General features: G+C 35.8%; 1 protein-coding gene across 1 annotated transcript; it reads right to left on the bottom strand.

The window, feature by feature from the left end:
- Window positions 1–1,739: 1,739 nt before the first annotated feature.
- Window positions 1,740–8,357, bottom strand: LOC140136374 (uncharacterized). The gene is given in 5 exon segments (XM_072158100.1): window positions 1,740–2,394; window positions 2,397–2,513; window positions 2,516–2,769; window positions 2,771–2,966; window positions 8,330–8,357. Coding segments are annotated over 5 exon segments (1,011 nt in total). The 3' UTR covers window positions 1,740–1,978.
- Window positions 8,358–15,220: the final 6,863 nt, after the last annotated feature.

Raw genomic sequence — 15,220 nt, 5'->3', positions numbered from 1 at the left:
AAAAGATCAATAATTTTACACCTTCATTGCGAAATATGCCTTCATCAAAATATCACCTGCACCATTTCCAAAAATATCAAGTAAAATTTGCATATCAATCAACGATACAGTGGGAAGGCTGTGAAATATAACGAGAGGGGAAAATAGGACGATGAAATTGGATGGAATTAGTGGAATACGTATGTTTCTATTTTAGTCGCAATAACAGAAAATTAAATTTCCCCATAAATTATTGTAGTAGTAGCTTGTAGTTAGTGCAGCTGAATTTCTTTTAAGGGGCACTAACTGATTTATTAAATTTAGCACGATTGGTGAATTTGAGGATAATTAACGAATTGGTGCAAAAGTGCAAAGAATCAACATGATCAAAGCAACACCCCGGGAGCAACACAAAACAAAATGGCGGCGTCAGTACATGTATTCACGCGAAACAGGCCAAATTAATCTGATTAATTTTGCTACTTATATTGTTTAATTTTGCTACTTTTAAGAATAAAAATAATATTTTTCTAGGCACAAACTTGAGACCCACAACTCATCGGAGTGTGGCATTTCAATTTCACTAATATAACCTTGGCTATCAATCTTGACTGAAATTAATTTTTAGGGAAAAAGGCAAATGATAGAAAACTAGTTGCCAAAATTATAGCTCAAATGATCAGAATGACTTTAAGCAGACATGGCTTTTGACATACATAATGATATATAAGCTCGAACACATGATGTAGCACTTCTTTTTAAATAATATCAGGGAAAATGGTAAAATTAGGGCGCATGAATCGCTTATCTTTGTTCTTCGTGCAAGGTAAAGGTACGTGCGTATTATTTCATCATTTTGTCACCTGAATTTCATGAACCCTAAATATTTATCTCCTGTTTTCCATTGAAAATCATAAGAGACAATGATATTGAATAACTGGTTGTCATGACGACTTTGATAAACGTAAATCAGTGAAAGTGAAATGTACCTGGGTATTCCCCCGGATCTTCTAATGAACTAATGAAGGTTAAGGATCATGCTTGGTAGCACACATTTTGCTTCCACTTACACCGCTCGTGTATTACGCGTGTACAACAAAAATATTAATAATAGTCATGCTCAGACGGCAACTAAATATCGATAGTAAATATATATTTATCTAAGACGAGCATCTTATAATAATAATAATAATAATAATAATAATAAAAATAAAAATAAAAATAAAAATAAAAATAAAAATAAAAATAAAAATAAAAATAAAAATAAAAATAAAAATAAAAATAAAAATAAAAATAAAAATAAAAAAAAATGAAAATAAATAAATAAATAAATAAAGAAAGAAATAAAGAAAGAAAGAAAGAAAGAAAGAAAGAAAGAAAGAAAGAAAGAAAGAAAGAAAGAAAGAAAGAAAGAAAGAAAGAAAGAAAGAAAGAAAGAAAGAAAGAAAGAAAGAAAGAAAGAAAGAAAGAAAGAAAGAAAGAAAGAAAGAAAGAAAGAAAGAAAGAAAGAAAGAAAGAAAGAAAGAAAGAAAGAAAGAAAGAAAGAAAGAAAGAAAGAAATATATTTTGAATTTATATTACGCATTTTTCCAGAGGATTCAAAGCGGTGTAACTGGAGGATCATTCGATTAGATTGCATCAACTATTAAAGCCGGTTTCTTCCTCCGTACCTCCGTCAGAAAATTTATTTATTTTCTATATCTACCTCTTGGATATAAAAACACACAAAATGATAAAAGTTTAGGAAACAGAAATGGTGAACATGTTGCAGGCGGTCGAGCACGCTGCACTCGCTCGCTTGATTTATTACTGAATGCATCTTGCTGTTTTCTCTCATTTATATATCAAACATTAATGTATATTATTATTATCATATTATCTCAAAATTAAGGCGAACACTGTCGCGTTACAAGTTACAAGGATTTGATATTCTTTTTAAATACTAAACGTATTTCCATGGTCCAGTTTGAGGATTTAATGCTCAGCTGAAAGAATTTATTCAAATACCAAGGGACATAGAAGGCAGTAATTTGGAAGAAGAGTCTGGCTGAAGATAAACATTGCGTGCTTTTTCCGACCTCCATCTGCCATGTCTAGAAATAAGCAGGGGCGGCACGTGAGCGTTGAAAGCCGCAGATGCACCTCCCGACCTAAGGCTGTGAAGCCCGTATGAAGTGATGTCGGGAACGAAAGGCTTAATGAAATCAAGTACCGTTTCGCGTGTGCGGGTGTAGCTTAATGGTAGTGAGGTCGGAATAAGGCCACGCTTGGAGTTTGTGAGACGCCGAATTAGTGGTAAATTGCAATCAATTGGGTCGCCTAACACGGCGAAATAACGCTCAGCCACTGCAACTGGACAGGTTGCTTTGAAAGTGCGGGCAATGGTGACTTCCGTGCCCTGCCTATACTGATCATTTTTGCCTTCTTGAGGTGAATAGTAAGACTGTCCTTTGTTATTGCGCAATCTGATCTTGAAATGTCTCTGACGTCGTCAAATCGCAAAAAACCTGCGTATGAGATAAATATGACAAAAGAGTGCGTAATTCGGCCAAGGAAGCCGTCGGGTGCCCGTGAGCGACGAAAATTTTTGCCAATATGTCTGCTGAAATAGGTTGTTTTCTTAATATGGGGGCCGCGGTGACCCTCTTGAACCCTTGAAGCGCCAAAACAACCATGGAATTGTCCGTTGGAGAAGACAACCCTGCCAGACTGTGGACGAATTTAACCGCCGCCATTGCGAAGTCTGCCGCCGACTTGGCGCCCAGTTGCGCCAGGTGGGATATGTAGAGAAAAATGAAAGGGATTGACCGGGAAAATGCGCACCCCAGTCTTTGATGACGCCCAATTCCTCCATTTCTTCCATGCCGCCAAGTATTGCTTTGTAGTGGATGCTGCCTTTGACCCCATAAGCAGAGATGGTAAGTTCGATGTGGCGAGTTTGGTCAAGTCTGGGTCTCGCAGAGACGCGATTAAACGATTCCATTCATCTGCAAAACACATAACAAACAAAACAGCAACTGTGTCCATATAAACAAAACCTTACTATATAAGGCGAAAACGCCAAAAAAGTTGTAAAAACTTCGGAAAAGCCAAAAAATATTCAAATATTGGTTTTCCCTCATTTTTGACTGTAACTCCACAACTGTTGTCTGTGCTAAAATAAAATTCCCAGTGCAGTAGTTGTAGTCTTTGCCCCTATAATTGACATATCTTACTTGTTACCAATGAGCTATAATTTTTGAGAAAAATGCAAAAATAGGCACAAAATTGGGCAGGGGTGTAGTACCCCCTTAAATGACTTTGTCTACTTGGCTCTACAGCCTGCATATCAGGTATATCTGTCACGAAATACTCCGATATGAAAGATGAAATATTGTAGTGAGTAAAAATTCACCTGATTATGTCAAGCATGATGACAAAATGCACATCCTGCAAACAGGTTCTTGATTCTCAGTTGGTTCTTGTCCAGTATTATCAGAATGAAGGTTCAAATTTCTTATGTCATGACTGAGGTACCACGTCACAGCACTAGATCTGACACGTGACAATACCTGTCTTGTACTTTTAAATACTGACTTTTACAACAACCTACATAATAATGTTTTATGAACTGAGATTATAATCTGATCTACTGGACTTACGTTTTGATGAGTGGCAATATTTCACATCCTATCTCGGATGCATCATCAGGCCCACTGATATTATCGCGGGAAAAGTTCGTTGACGTGTGATGAGGATGTTGTGTCACAGGTCAAGATGAGCCGAACCTCTGAGGGATCTGAGCGATAACATCAGTGGGCCTGATGATGCATCCGAGATAGGATGTGAAATATTGCCACTCATCAAAACGTAAGTCCAGTAGATCAGATTATAATCTCAGTTCATAATTGTTATTACCTGGATGAATGATACTCTTCACAATCGTATAATAATGTTTTGTTTTTCTGATTCTTTGGTAGCTCTCCATACATGTCATACGGTTTTTAATTCGTGGTATTTATCCTCCGTATTATTTTAAAGGCTGATCTAGGTATCCTGGTGTAAAAGCCATTAAATAATTAGCGAATCTTGGTCACTGTCCATGTTTCTGAACCAAAAAGCAGGATTGTTTATACTATTGCCTGAAACAGCGTAACTTTAGCTACCCTAGAAGATGGGATTTTCAGATTTTATTAACTTAAAATCATGCATGCCAGTAACTTTCTGTTTCTATTTATTTTATTTATTTCAACTTTCTTTGTACAGGGTAGCTCCTTCAGTGTAAAAGCTATTCCACAGATTTGCTGTTCTCGCCTGAAACAATCTCAGAGTTATTGTTAAATTCAGGAACAACCAGTGTCCTCTTGTGTTATGATTATGTGTGGATTTGGTAAATGAAAATTTGGAACAAAGATAATCAGGAGCTTCACCAGTAAGGCATTTATACAGTCAGCTACCTGCACAACCGATTCTTTTGTTCTGCAAGGCTCACTCAGTCATTTAATGAGGCAATACAAACGATCGAAATTGGTGTTGAAATGAGCAAAATTTTGAGTTACACCTTTTCAGTGTAAAAATTTTTTCTCAGCCAAATGAAAAGCAATAATTTTCATTTTTTCAGTAAATGGCTGGAAAAACTATAATGCTTGATACTGATTTTTTTTAAATCCTGGTGTTAAACTTAGGCCTGAAATTCAGTCATTTAGTGTAAGATATTCGATTTTTATAGGCTTCAGCTCGGCCCGCGAGCTTTTTCTTGGATCAACCTTTTAGCTTTTCAAAGTAATATAGTTCGCTAATGAAGGATTTTCCCCAACTTTCTAAAGCACATCACCGTGAGCTATATATCATAGTTTTGTCAGAATTTCCGTTTTGATTTCACCATCTTTCACTGTCGGCTGAAAAAATTTCTAAATCAACACGTGAAATCTAAAGGCTAGTACTAGCATTGTGGATCGATATCCCTGGGTTTAATAGGAATACCGGCATGGCTATAGTGTTGCCAGAACTTCAATATAGCAAAGAAATTCCCAGACCTATAGCGCTCCTACTGATCATGTTTAACCAGAACACCCAATTGGGGATTTAATCGCTGGTCGGGCAATTTGCTTTCAATGAAAAATTGACCTGAATAACAACAAAGGAAATATCGACTATTTCTGCTGGTTGCTCTCGAGATAAAAGTACTCACCATTGCCTACTTTTACTTAGTTTGACATTTTCTGAGCATGAATGGAAAAAGGGTAAAACAAAAACGGAAATTCTGACAAAACTATAACATATAGACCCACACGATGTGCTTTACAGAGGTGGGAAATATCTTTCTTTAGCAAACTATGTTAGTTTGAGACGCTAAAACATGAATTCCGTAAAAAGCTCGCAGGCGAATTCAAGGCCTATAAAAATCAAAAATATCACACTAAAAGACACAATCTGATGCTTAATTTTAACACCAGAATTTAAAAAAAATGTATATCCAAGCACCAAGTTTTTAACTGACATTACTAAAGAAAAAAAAAATATTGCTTTATATTTGACCGAGAAAATTAATTTCATAGCAAAAAGGTGTATCTCTGAATTGTGCTGATTTTTACATGTATCGATCGACTTTTAGCGCGACTAAGCATTTCTAAAGAATTGGTTGTCCAGGCGGCAGACTGTATATAACATAATAAGAATATGATTATTCCACCTATTATCTAGTTTGAGCCACTTGAGAGAAAACATCAATGAATCAATATTAGTTCTGATATCAGCAGAAAGAATGATTCTGGCAAAGTTGTTCAAGAGAATTTGTAACTTGTTTGACAGAGTAAGTGAACAGTTGGACCAAACATATGACTGCAGTAATCAAAATGTGGCATGACCAGAGAATCAGCAAGTTTTTTGAGAATATAATTTGGAAGATAATATTTAACGACGTATAACACCACAACGTTTAGAGACATTGGAAGCAATTAAATCTATATGATGTGACCAAGTCATGTGACTATCAAAAATACTTCCAAGATATTTGAAGTTGACAACTCTCAATAGTCTCACCCTCGTAAATTAAAGAAATATTTTGGTACTTACTAAGATTTTGAGGGGTACCAAAAAGCATCAATTTAGTTTTGCTGATATTCAAAGTGAGGTGTATCTTTTTAAACCAGCTGGCAATTTTACATATGTTAAAAGTGAGACTATTTTGAAGACACAATGGATCTGATAAGCTAACAAGCAATGAAGAATCATCAGCATACATAACTGTTTTACATATAACACTATCAGGCAGATCATTTACAAAAACAATAAATAATAAAGGACCTAATATAGACCCTTGTGGAATTTCAACGTTAATTGGTTTTTTAATCTGATAAGGAACTACCTATACTTTAACTGACTGCATTCTACTTTTGAGATCAGATTTGAACCAGTTGAGTTCAATGTCCCTGATGCCAAATTTCTTGAGCTTATTCAGAAGAAGAATGTGATTGATAGTGTCAAAAGCTTTCTTAAGGTCAAGAAATATGGCACCAATTACCTTTCCCTCATCCATGTTCATAAGAATAAAATCTTCAACATCAATAACTGTTGTTGCAGTAGAATATTGTGAACGAAAACCAGAATGTGATGGGTTCAGAAAATGATTTACAGGCAAATAAGAGTACTTAGCACAGAAATTGGACGCAAATTTCAACATTAGATTTACAACCAGCTTTGTAAATAGGAACAACTTTTTCGGATGTCCTGTTCACCGTATTCAGGCTCCAAGATATTTGAAGTCCTTTACAACTTCCAGAATGGTTATATCTGTAGTTCTGACATCCACCTTAGTCTGTAGCCTGAGTCCCGTGGCCCCGACCTCGAAACAATTCAAAATGGCGGAATAAAACGGCCGTTTCTCGTTCGGGGCCTGAGAACGAAACATGCAAAAAAGTGTCGAGAAATTTCTTTTGTATTTTATTGTTTTCACGACGGAATTCCGGCGTGCATGCGCAGTAGCTCAATAGAAACTAGTCAAACTCATCAGCAGTATTATCGTTGACGCCTGTGCAATACTTGTTGTACGGCTAGTAAGGGCTTGTAAAAGAGATTGATACATGATTAATTATTCATGAAATTGAATTTTTTTGTGAAATCAGAGCAGAGAGATGCCATCAGCTTGTCTGTGTGAAAGTGCATAGAAAAAACAACAAAATATGTTTAATTTCAAACCTGATTGTCAATGGTGAAACTTTGGCTGGAGAAGTTGAAGGTGCCGTTGCTTGTTATCTTTTAGACCGTTTATCTGAAGTCATGGGTTCTTTTAGAGCAAAATAGGAGGCATTTTTGTGCCATGTAAACGGCGATCGGCATTTTCTAGTTTGCAATTCATGAATTGGATGTGCACTGTCAACAAGCAGCCTGATAAATTCAACTATACGGATTGTACACACACCGTGATTTGTATGTTATTCATTGGTCAGTGCAGGCTATGCACCTAAAGCATGTAAGTACTACAGAAAGCTCAGTCATGCACGGTCTCAAGACAGACAAAAAAATCATTGTCGTGATGGTCATGAATGCATGAATGATCATGATGATTGCATATATGATAGACATGATAGGGCCCACATAGTATCCTGAGTATGCATGTATGGCATGGCATACATCAATCATGTACTTCAGATTCAGACATGCATAATTGACAAATATGCTGCACGAAGAGCAGAATGTTGTCATGTTCTTGGACCCGCCCAGGTCTTCATGTCATATTAAATCAAACCATGAATAGCATGAACAGTGTGATCGTGATGGTGCTGGTTTACAAATTTAAATTACCATGATTACGATGTCCCAGTGTTTGTCATGTCTGAATCTGAGTATGCTTGTCACTGCACGACTGTCAATCCCGCTGTGAAAGTTTAGTGCCAACCTGTCAATACATTGTAACTTGCCTCACCGAGAACTGTGCTGTGCAACTGCACGTCTCCTACATCAGACGCTGCACTGCACTTGAAATCGAATGGACGGTATTCTTCATGTTAAAAAAGGTAAGTTCATGTCTTCATGCCAAATCATGGGTTAGATCTCAAGTCTCAATTTTACAAGACAAAGACTCGATCCAAAAACGGAGTCCCAAAATTATGACTAGGCCTAGCATGCCTAGGTTCGGGCTTCATGGCTTAGGTTTAGCCACAAAGTATTCAAATGTGAGTAGGCCTAGATTAAGAATGATAGGCCTAGCCTGTCATGATATGTTTTGCATGAATGTAGGACAAAATACTGGTCCTGCTAGGCCTAGCAGTAGTACCATGACTGTACGGTACATGTAATCCTATTTACCTAACCTTTTTCAAGACCACGACTGGGCCTTGCACGCATTTCACCATTTAGGCATTACACTTACCGTAGTCTATGGCTGGGCCCTCATGCATCGTACCGTCAGGGGCAGGCATTATACTTGCCGTATACACACATTAGTCTGGGCCTATTATCATGATTATACACACATCGTATCGTTATGTATGCATGGTGTTACACTTGCTGTAGTCTACAGCTGTGGGCCTACTCCTATCCTACTGTTATTAGGACGTAAGTTGCGTAACATTTTGAGTTGCGTAACATTGTGTGACGTAAGTTGTGTGACGTTACTTACATTACGCAACGTAAGTTGCACAACGCAACATAAGGTGCGCAACGCAACATAAGTTACGCAATGTAAGTTACGTTGGATAACTTAACAACGCAATGCAACGTAAGTTACGCAACGTAAGTTACGTTGCATAAATTAACAACGCAACGTAAGTTACGTTGCGTAACTTAACAACGCAATGCAACGTAAGTTCACAAAGCAACGTAAGTTACGTTGCGTAAATTAACGACGCAACGCAGCGTTAGTTACGTCACGTAAGTTGTGTGACGTAAGTTGCGTAACATTGTGACTACCATACCATAACACTATACTGACTACCAATCCCGTACCGTAGTCCTAGGCCCACTCCTAACTGCACATTTATACATGACTTACAAACGGTATAATCTAAGGGGGGTGTCATTTTCTTCGGAGGGGGGGTCACATATATGTCAGTGACCGGAGTAAATTTTTTACTACCCCCTATCGCAGGCTAAATTTTTTACGACCCCCCCCCCCCCTTAGGGGCTGTGCAATAATTATGAGCCCCGGGGGGTAAAATTTCCAAACGGCTCGCCAAAAATCGCTTGCCCACCCCTCTCGGCCCGCCAAAATTGCTTGCCCCCCCGTCTCACCCCGCCAAAAATCCCCCCGTTGAACATGCCAAATTTGTGGGATCACAATTTGCAAACCTTACATCGACTAGATGTATGTTGCGAGCGCAGCGTGCAGGAAAATTTGCATATTTAAGTGTTTCTGTACTGTTTTCCTAAGCCTTTTGAATGCGTTTTATTAAAAAGGCGCCCCATGAATGACGAGTGACAACTCAAAAATGCCTGGAAAACGGGCTGGAAAATGATGTGTAAAATTAGAAGGAATAAATATTCAGGCAGTACAATTTTTTTATTGATTTATAATTTCATGTCAAATGTCATGATTGTAGTAAACAATGCAAATATTTCATTCATAATAAAGTATTACATCCTTAAAAGGAGATGCTGTGACCACGTGATAAGAACTAATTAATTATTCATGAGTGCGTGCGCTCGACACTTTTCGAACGCAATCGTTACCAGTCCTCACCTGCAAGCACAACCCGATGACCGTGCGTAAGCAGTTGAAGGACTGGTGGATCAAATCTACTTAGTCTGTTGTATACCATTGCATTTAGTCTTTATCGTGGTGTGTATATTATTATAGATGTTTGTTTCGTGAAATTGGGGAGGTCAATACATGTGATATTAAATCAATAAAAACAAAATTGTCCTTATTCACATCAGTGGTCATTGTTTACTCAATCCCATATTGAAACATGACAAGTTCAATGGAATACCGCGGGCTACATCTTTTGGCAACACCTACCAATCAGAAAAGTTTTAATCTAACTTTTAATACCACTTGTAGTTCAACTTGAACTATGAATCCTACAGAAATTGACAATTTATTTTTTTTGTTCCTTATGATGAGAGGAAGAGTTTGAGTTATATTACAGAACGATTGAAGCAACTTTAACATTTTACATCATCATAGCCTTTGACCTAAGCTGGTGACCATCCAAAAGACATCGGATTTTGGAAACATGTGTTTTTGCATTCCTGTTCACCTATACAATGTATCTAAACCTATTTCCCGCTTTGAACAACAATATTTAGCACTCACTTTAATATCTTGAGTTGCTGTCTATAATGTGGTATCAAAAGGTATCAATCATTGTTATGACACTCACTGGAATGCTTATAGTGCGTGGTTTTAGGGGTAGACTAGATGTTGTTGGTCGAAGCAGCCAAAAATCAATATATTATTGAAAAATCACACTTTGATGTTTTGCTAAAGTTCATTCTGCAAAGCATATATACTTAGAAAATTTGCTTGATTTATTATTGTTAAAGAGTTACGTTTTACAAAAGTGTTGTTGTTTCAGCCCTCTTTACATCATAACTCAAGAACCGCAGGACCTGCAAAAGTGTAACTGTGATATTTGAATTCTTCTACACGCTCGCTATGAAATGATCAATGCAAGTTTTGCCAAAGCTCCCTACCATTCGCAAGATGCTGTGAACTACCAAATCGCAACAGTGTAAAATAGTTGCTAACCTTAAGGGATCTAAAATGAGCGTTTATTGCGTTTCGACAGTATTTTTGTAGGACATGAGAGCACCTCAGACCTATCGAATTGCATTCTGAATACGAAGCATGTCTTTCTGATATCAAATAATTTTCATTTTTGAAAATCACAATATAATACAAATTTTATGACAAATTATAAAAATTTAATATTTTTCAAATTTTTGATATATAACAGTCCTCGAAGTAAATTATATAAATCTAATGACATATTCTTAAAGTGTATGTAGCAGGGAGGAAAAGCCGACGGTCAATTGAAAATGTTGACCTTTCATATTGAAGATATGGATTAAAAAAAAAAAAAAGACCTAATTTTTTTTGGTGTTTGGGTAAAAAAATTCATATCTTCAATACGAAAGGTCAAAATTTTCAATTGATCGTCGGCTTTTCATCCCACCTACATTCACTTTAAGTATAAATCATCAGATTTATAAAGTTTACTTCAAGTATAGTTAAATATCAAAAATATCAATTTTTAATGATTTGCCATAAAATGTGTATTAAATTGCGAATTTAAAAAAATCAAATTTATTTGATATCAGAATGACATTCTTCGTATTCAGAATGTAATTCGATATGTCTGATGTGCTCTAATGTCCCAAAATAAATACTGTCCAAACGTTCATACCCCAGCCCTTAAAGGTGTGACATCAACTTGCCTTTTACAAGCGGAGGAAAACATATTCATTTACGACATTTACCAAATTTAGGCCCAGACTTAACAAAAACATTAATAGAGCATTGTTGTGATCTCCTGTTGCTCTTAATTACTCAGGGATTGTTTTTATGATTCTTATAGTGAAAGAAACATTGATAAAATAACATCACATAGCTGTATCGAGCAATATATTATCTGACTTTGTACTCATTCAACAATAATGAATAGATTGCGGCTGATACGCGTGGTATTTTTTTCACGTTACTTCTTTATTCTTTTGAAAGTCAACTACTTTGCGGAAAATTGGAAACAAAATGTTTATTTTATCAAAAAAACCTCAAAATGATTAAGTTGATTAATATTAGCTTGCGGTTTCAAGTCTTTTCTGCAAATCTTTGAATTACAAATTGTTAAAAAATCATTATGCCGTGCATTTTTACTTCAATCTATCAAATTTCGTAAAATGGAAAAAGGAGATTTTGCAATATTTTTGATACTTAAAAAGTAATTTTAAAACATAATTTTTGTTTATGTTATTATTAACTAGTATTCTGTGGAGAAGATTTCGAAAACAAACTTGTGCAAGCGACATTTTTGGCAACCAAATTGCAATGCTCGTCAAAAGTGTTGGGACACTTACAATACGGTAATGTAAATTAACACCACGTAACCCCCAAGAATGTTGAATCATGGCATTGTAATGTAGCTCATGCGCGCCTAGCAGTACCCAACATTGATTGGTGGGAAGGGTTGTGGAAGGGTTTAGGCTTGATATCAAAAAGGCAGGATTTCAACACGTTAAAATTACGGAAATAAGGAGTGGCGTATATTTCTTTTTGACATTTAAAGGAAGGGGGTTGGACAAATTTTGTTGAAGTATAGTGAATGCAGCACCTTTTGGCGACAGGATAAGTTTATGGTTTATGGAAGTGCGCGAAAAATTTTGCTAGATTGAAGTTAAACTTGTGAAATATGGTGCAAAAGCTTTGGGGGCTAAAATGGCCAAATATGAGGTTAATCTGGTCAGAAACCCACATATTGGGGGTATGGTTGTATGGACCTTCCCCCGGGCAAAATATTGGCGGGATTGGCGGGAATTTATGCGCCATTCCTCCTCACCCTAACCGGGTGTTTTACTATTATATTATATTATCAGCGCAAAGAACCATGGCGACAAAAAAGGTTTTACCGAGCTCAAACACCTCGCCTAAACTACACGTGGTCATCTACCGCTGGATGAAGGTTGGGCGAAAAATACCACTAGTGCGTAAATTATATTGAAAATGGAATTAATTTCTAGTTCTAAATGGCTTTCTTATTTCAAAGAAGTAACAAAAGCAGTGATTGATGACCATGATGACTCGTTGCTGTTCAAATGTGAATAGTTAGGTGACAGATCCAAAGAGAAAATCAGGGTTCTTTGTTCATTATTCAAAAAGGGGTTATTGTATTACAAATCTGTAAAATGAGTTGGAAGCAGAATTTATTTCTGCGCATTTTGACATCTCATACGATACAATAGCCAAGAAAACAATAAAACCCCGGTCAATTTAATGTAGTGAGGTCCAGATACAAAAACACTCAGATGTCATTACACAGATTTCCTCCCATTACACTGAATACAAAATCAATACTATTTACTGCAACTTTCAAATCTTCGGTTACATTGATTTGAATGTAAGCTGTGACGTCCATATTTAGTCAATTGCTACAAATGAGGTGTCAAAATGTGCGGAAATAAATTCTGCTTCCAACGCATTTTACAGATTTGTAATACACTCACCCGTTTTTGAATAATTGTCATTATTTTAGGGGGGTTAGTTACTTTTTTTGAGATGTTTAGTTAAAGAAAGGCCGGCTTCAGCGGGTCAATTCCCTGATAGAAGACATAATAGTAACAAATTAAAAACAAATTAACAATACAATGTATATAAGAAATCGTGATTTAAACTACCGAATGACAGAGAACATCCACTCATTAAATTTTGTCAACCCCGTGCATTATTTTATGTAAGGCTTCTCAACTATTGGAGAAAGAGATACGATTTTACTTCTGTATTGGTTTGTGTCAAGTTTCAATGGAGATCATTTAAGCCCGCCCAGTTCATATGACAACCGGTCCTTCAAATATATAGTTATGATTTTACCATCTTCTGTTCCGTTAAAATGTACATTGTATGCTTCGAACCGGACTGCCGGCGTTATATTGGCGAAATAGAACAGAGTTCCACCAGCATCACTCTTTATTCATCTAGTGATTGTTTATATTTTAACTTAAAAGGGCATTTCGTGATCCACAGCCTCATCCCCCACTTTTCTCAAAAAAGTTGAGATTTTTATATCACTGGAAACCTCTGGCTACATAATGTTTATGTACAAAAAATTTCTTGCAGATTAATTCGTTTAGCAAAGATATCGTGACATTTGGATTTCGTTCTGGTGCACCAAAATCGGAATCAACTGAAATTTTGGGAATAGGTTGTTTTCGTGGATATCTAATGAAAAATAACATAAATAGAGGATGCTAGGCGAAATACTCCTTTAAGGGATCTGGAATGAGCGTTTCGACAGTATTTTTTGTGGGACATGAGAGCACATCAGACATATCGAATTGCATTCTGAATACGAAGAATGTCTTTCTGGTATCAAATATTTTTTTATTTTTTGAAATTCACGATATAAAACAAATTTTATGACAAATTATTAAAATTTGATATTTTTCACATTTTTGATATATAACAGTCCTCGAAGTAAATTTTATAAATCTTATGACATATTCTTAAAGTGTATATATGCTGGGAGGAAAAGCCGACGATCAATTGAACATTTTGACCTTTCATATTGAAGATATGGATTTTTTTCCCAAAAAGACCTAATTTTTTTTTTGTGTTTTGGGAAAAAATCCATATCTTCAATACGAAAGGTCACAATTTTCAATTGATCGTCGGCTTTTCATCCCACCTACATACACTTTAAGTATAAATCATCAGATTTATAAAGTTTACTTCGAGTACTGTTAAATATCAAAAATATCAATTTTTAATCATTTGCCATAAAATGTGTATTACATTGCGAATTTCAAAAATCTAAATTATTTGATGTCAAAAGGACATTCTTCGTATTCAGAATGCAATTCGATATGTCTGATGTGCTCTAATGTCCCACAATAAATACTGCCCAAAGGTTCATACCCCACCCCTTAATGAACATGAAAATTAAACACAACACGTAATGAGTTATAGTAACATAATTTATTCCCTTTCATTATAAACTCTTTAATTAATCTCCATGACCATGTATATTGGTAAAATCTACACAAGTTATCTGAATATTTTACATGTTACAGCATTACAATAAGTACATTTTGGTGTTACGTATAATATATACCTCTTATATATCACAAGCTGAAAATTGAGATTCAACGTACATGCTCCGGTGTGGAGAATAATATTTTTTGGAACATTTACGTTGAAACACCTTTAAATATAATCATTTCTAAGATTTACTCTTTTATTTACATATAAATAACCTATTCTTTGTGTACCACTCAGTGGTTACTTGATATTCATGAGCAACTTGCTCTGGTTTTATGAGTTCTTTCCTCATTTGCATGTTTAAAATAACATGAATGATGAATATTATGAACTGAACTATATGTGCTTCGTTGTATCCAGACCTGGATTGGTAGCGTGAATACAAACCGCTGTTGATAGCCGAAGCTTTAAAATAACATTAATTTACACAATTGAATTCAATTTCATTGTTAAACATTGTAAAACACAATGTCTTCAAGTAGCTGAAACAACGATATTAAACGTATTGTTCCATTGTCAACAACAATATTATTATTACTATCATTATTATTATTATGGGTTTACAGAAAT

This window comes from Amphiura filiformis, chromosome 16, assembly GCF_039555335.1.
Source record: "Amphiura filiformis chromosome 16, Afil_fr2py, whole genome shotgun sequence".
Lineage (NCBI taxonomy): Eukaryota > Metazoa > Echinodermata > Ophiuroidea > Amphilepidida > Amphiuridae > Amphiura > Amphiura filiformis.
This window is presented reverse-complemented; position numbering and strand designations above follow the sequence as displayed.